The 11,226-nt window shown below is 39.9% G+C and overlaps 1 protein-coding gene across 1 annotated transcript in view; it reads left to right on the top strand.

Annotated features, from left to right (window-relative positions):
* The first annotated feature begins 1,268 nt into the window (after positions 1 to 1,268).
* LOC115214157 (tRNA (cytosine(38)-C(5))-methyltransferase) overlaps positions 1,269 to 11,226 on the top strand; it is a 50,774-nt gene continuing 40,816 nt past the window's right edge. The window contains exon 1 of the mRNA XM_029783232.2: positions 1,269 to 1,374. Coding sequence (XP_029639092.2) covers positions 1,299 to 1,374 — 76 coding nt within the window. The 5' untranslated portion in view covers positions 1,269 to 1,298. The remainder of the gene's footprint in view (positions 1,375 to 11,226) is intronic.

Here is an 11,226-nt window from a genome sequence, read left to right as displayed (position 1 = left end):
CCAAACAATTCCAACAGCCTAACATATACCGACTGTTCACTCCAAATATACAAGTGTGAACAAGGACCAATTGCACCGGGACATCCAAATCGTATCTATCTAGGGTATTATTTGGGTTAACAGACGGGAACTATGAATAACATCAAGAAACGGTTGCCCTGGCAGTGCTCAGGGAGGAGATGGAGTTTTTGCCTGAACGAGACAAAACTCTATAATCGCGGGTCTATCCCAAAGTGCCGTCAGTCGGACTTGTCGGAACATCGGAACAATGAAATGCCCTCGTCCAGTACCAGTATCCAGGCATCACTGAACTGGGGAGGTAGGTCGAATAGTTGCCATCGCATGTTGGTCAGATTCGACTATCGTCCAAGTCCGTGCAGAGGATCGCCCGCCGCCTTCTTTTGACTCTGAAAGGCAGGTACTTTCTCTTCCTGGAAGCTATGGGGAAACAGGTTATGTGGAGGACGAGACTGAAAGGAATGAGGACGGACACTTTTCCTCTGAGAGCTTTCATCAGCTTTTTCAAGTTTCGCTTAACAAGAAGGGTGAGTGAGCGGAGGGAGAAGCCCCACCACCACCACCACCACCACCACCCCGTAGACTTATTGAGAGGTGAGTGAGCGTGGTTAAGGGAGCACGAATATGCGGAACTGCTTAAATATGTGCTTGCAGGTCGGCAGAAGTTAAACGAGTAAGGGCATTTTCCCTCTCTGTTTGAGGGGATCGTTTTTTTTTATTATTGTTTTGTTGGAAGATAGCTCCTTTCATTGACCATCGTAGCTGTTTTTTGTTGTTGTTCTTTTTTTAGGATTTTTATTTATTGAAACATTCTTATTGTCTCTTGTTTATGTTATCCTTTTTTTATTCCCTTTATGCAAATCTTCCCGTATATAGAATCTTCTCTTTTTATCTACCCCCCCCCACCTAATTCTTTAGCCCTTGTGGCAGAGAAAAAGTTATCAAGACTGTAAATTGACAGAACTGTTAGAGTGTCGAATAAAATGCATTGTCGTATTTCTTCGGATACTTAACGTTCTGAGTTCAAATTCAATCATTTATCTCTTCGAGATCGATAAAATAAAGAGCCAATCAATTACTAAAATCAATGTTATCGACAAACCCGCTTCCCCCAGAAATGCTGGCCTAGTGCCTCATTTAAAAATTATCATCATCGCTGTTTTCAGTGGTGTTTTCTTAGCTATTTCCTCTTGCACGTCTCATTCAACAAAATCCAAATGAGAAATGGAACAAAAGTTACTCAGGGTATTGTTTTCCAATGACACCGGCTTGCTTTTAAAATGGCCATGAACAACAACACATTTCGCGTGTTGGAGTTGTATAGCGGAATCGGGGGAATGCACTTCGCTCTGCAAGGTAAGAGGCCTAATCAGTAAGATCATGTTGATTCGATTGATGTTCAGTGACGATGTGGATTCGTGAAGCGGTGATTTTCCATTCAACTTCTTTAAATTCTTATCTCCTGTCTACTTCACTTTCTTGCGTAAACACCATCGCGGATTTCTACCTCCCGACTTAGTTTCGATTTACTTTAAGATTATCTGTCACTCAGGCTTGTAAATCTTACGAAATGAACTTTATAAAATGACGATACCTGTCCTGTATAACTTCCTTATAGTCTCTCCAAAGAAGTTTATATTTAGGCATCGAGAAGACAGGGCAAAAACCGTCTCGGTTCCATTCTTATCATATTTTACTTTAACTTACGTTGTTAGTTACCTGTACAAAGGTACGAACCTCGCATATTCTTATTTAATTCATCTTCTCTTATAAAACTGATACTTTTTAAAGTACCGGCACGTGTTGTTGGACGATCAAATTAGTATAAATCTTAACTAAATGTCTTGATGTCTCCTAAACCACGTGGAGATGCTTTGAGAATTGATGCTTAACTCCGGTATTCCTTGTGATTCTGGTAAAAGGTAAATCTCTTGGGAATCAGTAGGTACCTCAAAAGGAGGGACCTACTTATGTGAACCAAGGAATTATTGGATATCGTGTTTTGCTCCGACCCGACGAAATGCCAAGAGGGGGTTTGAACTGAGTCTCATGTAATAGTTTTGGCGATCGAAACCATTCGATCCTTTCGCTTCTACTCAAAACAAATACTTTAGAAGATCGAGTTTATTCCCCGTCGTTTCCGAGTTCGAATCCCTTCCAGGTCGACTTTATTGTTCTCAGGTTTATGAAATAAGCACCAACAACATGGATCGCTGTCTACAGCTGATCGTGTGTCTATATATGTTTGTGTGTGTGTGTGTGTTCTTTTATTTGTTTCAGTTGTTTGACTCCGACCATGCTGGAGCATCGCCTTTAGTTAAACAAATCGACACCAGGACGTATTCTTTGTATGCCTAGTACTTATGCTATCGTTCTTTTTTGCTGAACCGCTATGTTACGGGGACGTAAACACACAAGCATCAGTTGTCAAGCGATGTTGGGGGGACAAACACATACATATATATATATTTATATACGACAGGCTTCTTTCAGTTTCTGTCTACCAAATCCACTCACAAGGCTTTGGTCGGCCCGAAGCTGTAGTAGAAGACACTTGCCCAAGTGTGCCACGCAGTGGGACTGAACCCGAAACCAAGTGGCTGTGTGGTAAGCAAGCTACTTACCACACAGCCACTGTATATATATATGTATATATAGTTGCCCGAAATGGTTACTGCTGGGCTTAACACTAAGTCCTCTCAGCGGTTCGATTTGCTGGGAACTCTCGCCTCTGACTCTGCGGAATTTTCCAGGAATAATAAAAGAGACACAACTGGAAGGAAACGCACGTGCTAATTAGTGCGAAAACAAAACGAATTGTTGCGAATGCCACGTTTGTTTTGTTTCACATTTAGTATGTGCGACACCTACAGAACAATGACATTGTTAGTTATTTTCAGTGACTTTGAGAAAGGCATGAATATCGCAGAATCCCGCCTCAAAACATTAAATAGTGTTTGTCGAAGATTTGCATTCAATTAACGCTTCTTCGAGTTTAGTACAGGAGTTGCTTCCCCTACCTTGCCGGCTTCACACCCATTTAGGCAAGGGAGATAACTTGCTTAGTATATGTTCCTTGTAACCCTGAGACACCTGCTGAGGCTGTTTAAAACATTGCGGCAACTTTGTTTCGATCTGAGGAAGAGTTTGCTGTATCTGCGTGGCGCAAAGCATATCTGATGCTTAGTATAGCGGATCACAGTAGCTAATATGAATCCAACCGGGAGATATCTTATGCTAGTAGAATAGTATTTTAACTGCTATTTCTAAATTTCGGTATGTGCTGAAGCATATTCTGCTGAACCCTAATTATAATTATGCTCATAATTATAGAATGTATATAACATCATCATCATCATTTAACGTCCGTTTTCCATGCTAGCATGGGTTGGACGATTTTGACTGAGGGCTGGCATATATATATATATATATATATACACAACAGGTTTCTTTTCAGTTGTACACACACACATACACAATTGACATCTTTCAATTTCTATCTTCCAAATCCACTCACAAGGCTTTGGTTGACCCGAGGCTATAGTAGAAGACACTTGCCCAAGGTGCCACTCAGTGGGACTGAACCCAGAACCATGTGGTTGGGAAGCAAGCTACTTACCACACAGCCACGCCTGTGTTTATATATATGTATAGACGTAGTACAATAGTTGTAAGAGATGAGTAAATTTCTCTGCTGTCTTCTCCAGGTTTATTTTATGATTTAAGCTGACAGGCATGGCTGTGTGTGATGACGAAGTTCTCTTTCCAGTCACCTGCTTTCAGATTTGGCACCACATATGCTCCAAGATGCCATGCAGTGGCACTTTAAGCAAATGTCTTCTTCTAAAGTAGCATATTTAGTAGATGACTTTGGTAATTTAATTTTCTTTCACATAGGCGCAGGAGTGGCTGTGTGGTAAGTAGCTTGCTTACCAACCACATGGTTCCGGGTTCAGTCCCACTGCGTGGCATCTTGGGCAAGTGTCTTCTGCTATAGCCTCGGGCCGACTAATGCCTTGTGAGTGGATTTGGTAGACGGAAACTGAAAGAAGCCTGTCGTATATGTATATATATATATATGTGTGTGTATATGTTTGTGTGTCTGTGTTTGTCCCCCCACCATCGCTTGACAACCGATGCTGATGTGTTTACATCCCCGTCACTTAGCGGTTCGGCAAAAAGAGACCGATAGAATAAGTACTTCGATTTGCTCAACTAAAGGTGGTGCTCCAGCATGGCCACAGTCACATGACTGAAACAAGTAAAAGAGTATGTGTATATCAGCCAATAGATTTCACTCTATTTGCATTCAAAAGTCACTTCATTTCGAGCTATTCTGAGTACATGGGGAAATATCGATATCTCCCATTCTTAGTCATTTGAGATGAGTGTCTTGCCTCGTCTGGGACACTTGGTGTTCTTTAACACCCAGCATCATGTAGGGAGATTGCCATAGACACTATCCTGCAGCAAATGGGCATATAAACAAAATACACACATTATGTATGCGCAATTGATAACAGAGAGCAGTTTCCACATTGCATTCTAAAGCTGCCATCTCTGAAGGGCACAGGATTACATATTCGGGGTGTTACCTAACACTCTTGAACCCCTAATGCAAAACTGATTTGTAAGATCAGCCTTAATAGACATATAATGCTGTAGACTTTGATGTATTTATATATATATATATATATATATATATATATAATCAATTAAGCAGAAATAAAAAACAACAATGCGAGGATGTGGTACATGTAAAGTATTTCTAAGAAGCTCAGGGAAGGAAAGAAAGGGCGTTTTACATTTCGAGCAAAGCCCTTCTTCAGAAACAGTATATATATATATATACATATATATATATATATATAGAACAGTCCTCTGAGATATTCAATATAAACTAGCAGGACCTATGGAAATTCCACAGTATAAGTCAGCATATTTGAAAATATGCTAATATACTAAAATTAAGCAAGAATTTACAAAACATTTTTGAAATCCTGCCTTTTAATTAAAACTGTACTTTTAAATATAATCTTTTCTACTCAAGGCACATGGCCCATAATTTTGGGAGAGGGGACCAGTCAATTAGATTAACCCCCAGTACACAGCTGGTACTTAATTTATCAACCCCAAAAGGATGAAAGGCAAAATCAACCTTGGTGGAATTTGAACTGAGAAAATAAAGACAGACAAAATACCTATTTCTTTACTACCCACAAGGGGCTAACATAGAGTGGACAAACAAGGACAGACAAAGGATTAAGTCAATTACATCGACCCCAGTGCGTAACTGGTACTTAATTTATCAACCCTGAAAGGATGAAAAATAAAGTCGACCTCGGTAGAATTTGAACTCACAACGTAATGGCAGACGAAATACCGCTAAGCATTTCGCCCGGTATGCTAACATTTCTGCCAGCTCGCCGCCTTACTTTTAAATATAGTCAAAATGAACTTACAAAGTTTAATATGTTTGACAGATATGATGTCCTCTACAATTCAAGGAAATAAAAGATGAATTAAAATGATAAAACTTATTCATAGATTGAAAAAATAAAAAAGCTTCATGTTTTGCTGTTCCACCATGACCAAGGCTGAGTCCAAGTTATTTACCAATTGAGATTATTTTCATTTCTTTTCATTTCAGCTACCTATCTATTTGTATATCTATCGATATATCTCTTTATCTGTTGATATGGCTGTAGACCCAACCTACATATCTATCTATCCAGCAATCCTTCCTTCCTTCCTTTTGTCCCTCCCTCCTTCCTTCCTTTCCTGTCTGCTGATCTATGAATCTGTCTCCTCTCATAATACTGATAAGCATTTAAACTTAATAACAAAAGGAAATAAATAAAGAATTAATAATGGTGGCATCCCTGCATAGCCACAGCTTCTGGTCTTGAACAAGTTAAAGATCAAAGTGTAACATCCACAGCTATTTGCTAACCATCATGCTTGAGAAGAACCATCAAACCAAGTGCAATCATTGTTGTGGACATTGTTGGTGTCACATATCTGGTGGCATGTAAAAAGCACCTTTTGAGCCATGGGCCTCACGGAGGCAATGTGGCCAATGCCAGTGTCGTGTAACTAGCACCCATGCCACAGCATGCAAAACTACCCGTTACATTCTCAGAGTGTAGAAACCATACCAAATCAGACTGGAGTCTGGTGCAGCCCTTCAGCTTACCAGCCCTGGTCAAACCATCCAACCCATGCCAACATAGACAATGGACATTAAATATGTTTTTTTGTGGAGGAGGAGGAGGAGACTCCCTTTGGTCATGAATGACCATGGGGTTGCACCTAGAAAGTTACCCTCCAAGGCACAAGTCCGAGCAAGGTTGTTTATGGAAGGCCAGCAGTCGCCCATGCATACCGGCCTCCCTTCTCCACACCACTGATGTTATCCAAGGGAAAGACAAAGGCCGATACAGTTTGGCACCTGTGACATTGCAACTCATTTCTACAGCTGAGTGAACTGGAGCAACATGAAATAAAGTGTCTTGCTCAAGAACACAACATGCAGACCAGTCCGGGAATCGAACTCACAACCTCACGATCGTAAGCTCGATGCTCTAACCACTGAGCCATATCATATATATATATATATATATGTGTATATATAAAACTTTCTCCATTTGAGTTATTACCTCCTTTAATGTAGAAAACAGCCAGACATGTAGAAACAAGCAGAATAACAATTATAATTCTTCATTTTTTGGCTAATAACAACAGCAGCACCTGTCCTAGCACTGTTAGTCTATATATTGCTGGCAGGAAGATGAGTTGCTGCTACCTCTAGCACTTTAACATCCCTCATTGACAAGATCAAGGTTGAAATCACATGATCTGGTGGTCTTAGTGCTGGAGGTGGCAAGGATTTATTTCCCCGCTAGCGATCTAAACAAGAGTGTATTTTGCACCAAAAGCCAATATGAGGGGTTCTCTCAGGGTATCTACCACAGTATAGTTTGTTCCGACAGAACGCCCACATTTAAGTGGGGATAAATATTACCTCTTGGTATTAATGCTGCCTCTGTCACTAATAAATATTATTTATCTTAAGCATGAATCTATTTCATACATATATTGCATGTCTTGCATTCATCTGACCTGATACATATGTATATGTATATATATATATATATATATATATATGTGTATATATAAAACTTTCTCCATTTGAGTTATTACCTCCTTTAATGTAGAAAACAGCCAGACATGTAGAAACAAGCAGAATAACAATTATAATTCTTCATTTTTTGGCTAATAACAACAGCAGCACCTGTCCTAGCACTGTTAGTCTATATATTGCTGGCAGGAAGATGAGTTGCTGCTACCTCTAGCACTTTAACATCCCTCATTGACAAGATCAAGGTTGAAATCACATGATCTGGTGGTCTTAGTGCTGGAGGTGGCAAGGATTTATTTCCCCACTAGCGATCTAAACAAGAGTGTATTTTGCACCAAAAGCCAATATGAGGGGTTCTCTCAGGGTATCTACCACAGTATAGTTTGTTCCGACAGAACGCCCACATTTAAGTGGGGATAAATATTACCTCTTGGTATTAATGCTGCCTCTGTCACTAATAAATATTATTTATCTTAAGCATGAATCTATTTCATACATATATTGCATGTCTTGCATTCATCTGACCTGATACATATGTATATGTATATATATATATATATATATATCATCATCATCATCATTTAGCGTCTGCTTTCCATGCTAGCATGGGTTGGACGGTTTAACTGTGGTCTGTGAAGCCGGAAGGCTTCATCAGGCCCAGTCAGATTTGGCAGTGTTTCTACGGCTGGATGCCCTTCCTAACGCCAACCACTCCGCGAGTGTAGTGGGTTTTTTTTACGTGCCATATATATATATGCGTACCTTTTCCTTCTCTGGATACTAAAACTCTGCTTGCGAAGACCTGTTGAGGCAAGTGAAATCAAAATCAAATTCGATGACTGGCACCCGTGCTAGCAGGGTGCAAAGAGTACCATACGAGTGTGATCAATGACAGAGCAGCTAACCAGCTTCAGTGCCAGTGGCACTTAAAAGGCACCATTCAAGCGTGATCATTACCAGCATCGCCTTACTGGCACTCGAGTCCTGTGCTAGTAGGGTATTAAGAGCACCATCTGACCGTGATCATTGCTAGAGCAGCTATCTGACCTTCATGCCGGTGGCACATAAAAGACACCATTTGAGCGTGATCATTACCAGCATACTGGCACCTGTACCAGTAGCATGTGTAAAAGATTCAAGCGAGGTCGTTGCCAGTACCGCCTTACTGGCACGTAAAAGCACACTCTCAGAGTGGTTGGCATTAGGAAGGGCATCCAGCTGTCGAAACTCTGCCAGATCAAGATTGAAGCCTGGTGCAGCCATCTGGTTCGCCAGCCCTCAGTCATTCGTCCAACCCATGCTAGCATGGAAAGCAGACATTAAACGATGATGATGATGATGATGATGGTGATACACACACATGACAGAAGTAGATAGACACCTTTATAATCATTAAAATTTATTTAAATTTGAAATTGTTCGTTCTAATTATTTAATAATTGTTATAATGTGGATATTTAATATTTAGTAGACATGCCCTTTGCATTTTTAAATGCAAGGACTCTATTAGGCATATTACTAATCAGATGGCACATATTTTCTTGAGGAATTTCTCACCAAGTTTCATGTAGTGATCTCAGAAGATCTGGCTTTGAAGATACTTTCTTGTTCTTTTTATGAAGTATCTTGTCCATTATGTCCCTGAGGTGTTCAATAGGGTTCATACCTGGTGACTGGCTTGGCTAGGGAAGCTTTTTAATGCCATTCTCATCCAACAAATCTTTGGTCATTTTAGCCACGTGACAAGGAGCCCCATCTTCCATAAATAAAGTCTTCTTTAATCATTTCACCCCTGGAGAAGATTGGAAGGAGTCCTTTCTGCAATATGGACATGTAGTTATATAAGTTTATGTTTCCCTCACACTCCACCAGTACTGATCAATCATGGCTCCAAATTACTCCCCAGACCATCACAGAATAGCTACCATGTTTCATTGTTGACTGCAGTCTTTTCACATCAAATTCTTGATCACAGTCTCCAGACCCACTCTCAACCACTGTCAGGAAATACAGCAAATCTGATCTCATCAGAGAATATGACAGTGTCCCAAAATGCTAGCGGCCTATCCAATATCTCACTAGCCCTACCTTTTCTCTGCTTGATGTTGGCTGGTCAAAAAGTGACTTCCTTCTTGCTGCTCTGCCATAGTAACCAATTTTGTGGAGATACCTCACAGTTGTGGTGGGACTGACATTAACTTGTTCTGCTATGTTAGGGGCCTTGCAACGAGGATTATCCTCCACACTTCTCTTAACAAAGAGAAGGGTCTTGTCATAGGGCCCTGGTTGATCTGGGCAAGGTGATGTAGACTCCTTCCCCTCCCTGGTGAATTGCACAATCACTCTATTAACTGTAGAAAGCAGGATCCCAAGGTTTTCTGCGATTTTACGCTGACTATATTCACGTTCAGATTGACCCACAATACGGCCTCTTTGAAATTCAGACAATTCCAAGGCGTCTTTTGTACGTGGCATGATTAAACAGTCACATAGAGAACCTGAAACAAAAATGTCAATTAATAAAAAATACAAACTATTACAAGTTAGAATAGACATAAAACGATGTTTTATGGGTGTCTATTTCTGTCATGTGTGTGTGTGTGTGTGCATATATATATATATATATATATAGAGAGAGAGAGACAGAGAGACACACAGATATTATGATTTTATATACGTATGACCTCATATAACCTGATTTTTCCACTGGAACTTTATGTGCCTTTCAGATCTGTATTGTATCAGAATGTCAAATATGTTTTGATTGGTCGATTGCTGTTTTGTCTGATTATTTAAACTAACATTAATCATTTAACCATTTTATTGCTTTCCACCTCACTGAACACAGATTAGCAGATTTCGTGACATTATTTACTCATGTAAACCTTTCCGTCACAGATTTCTATTTATTTTTGTATACTTTTTTCGCACCACTATATATTTTGATAACACATCAGATGGAACTGTTATTATGTAATTATTATTACAAGCTCTGTGGTTGTGGATTTCTGTGAATGTTGTCAAAATAGCTGTTTATTGTTTGTTTTCTGTATTTTCTTATATGATTAGCTTTCAGCATTCAATATAGCCAACTGTAAACTCTGTGCAACATCATACATGTTTTGCAGGCCTTTTTCTCATGCACAAGCACTAATTTGCAAATACACACCTGTGAAGGCACGTGGCTTAGTGGTTAGGGTGTCAGCATCATGATCGTAAGGTTGTGGTTTCGATTCCTGGACTGGGTGATGCGTTGTTTTCTTGAGCAAAACACTTCATTTTCACGTTGCTCCAGTCCACTCGGCTGGGAAAAATGAGTAATCCTGCGACGGACTGGCGTCCTGTCCAGGTGGGGAATTTCTACGCCACTGAAACCGGGAAACCGGTCCTTATGAGCCTGGCATGGCTCGAGAAGGAACATGCACACGTGTGCCTGCATGCACGCATATATGCACATATGTAAAAAGCATTCCAGGGATTCTCCATTTGAGGTTCATAGGTGAAGACATACATATAGCACACATATACATAATGCATGCACACACACGAACAGTAATGAAACATACATACTCGTGTTCTGTTGTGACACACCCACAATGCCAACTTTATCCACATGTACACAACATGCATACAAATCCCGAGAGCTGTCTTGACTTCAAACTGAAGTGGTTTACTACTTTGTTAGTGACCAGCTTAAATTCTACAAATGAAAAAAACTTAGAATAAATCCCAAAGAACATGTACATACATGTGTGTGTGTGTGTGTACACATACGTATATTTGTGTATGTATGTATTACCATCAATATCATGTAATGCCCATTTACCATGGTGGCATGGGTTGGATGGTTTGGCAGGTGCATATACAGGCAAACCTTACCCTACAACGTTAATTAGTTCCAGGAGACATGACTTAAGTCGAATTAACTTTCTCTAGGCGAGGCCAAATTTATTTGTCTCTAAGCTAAACCGATAATAACCTTTCCCATTTCTGTACTTTATTTATGAATGCATTTTCAATAATACATACTAAATAAAAACCTATTTTAAGCTTACAAACAAATGATT

Source organism: Octopus sinensis, linkage group LG7 (assembly GCF_006345805.1).
Source record: "Octopus sinensis linkage group LG7, ASM634580v1, whole genome shotgun sequence".
Lineage (NCBI taxonomy): Eukaryota > Metazoa > Mollusca > Cephalopoda > Octopoda > Octopodidae > Octopus > Octopus sinensis.
Note: the sequence above shows the minus strand (reverse complement) of the source record. Positions and strands in the feature narration are given on the sequence as shown.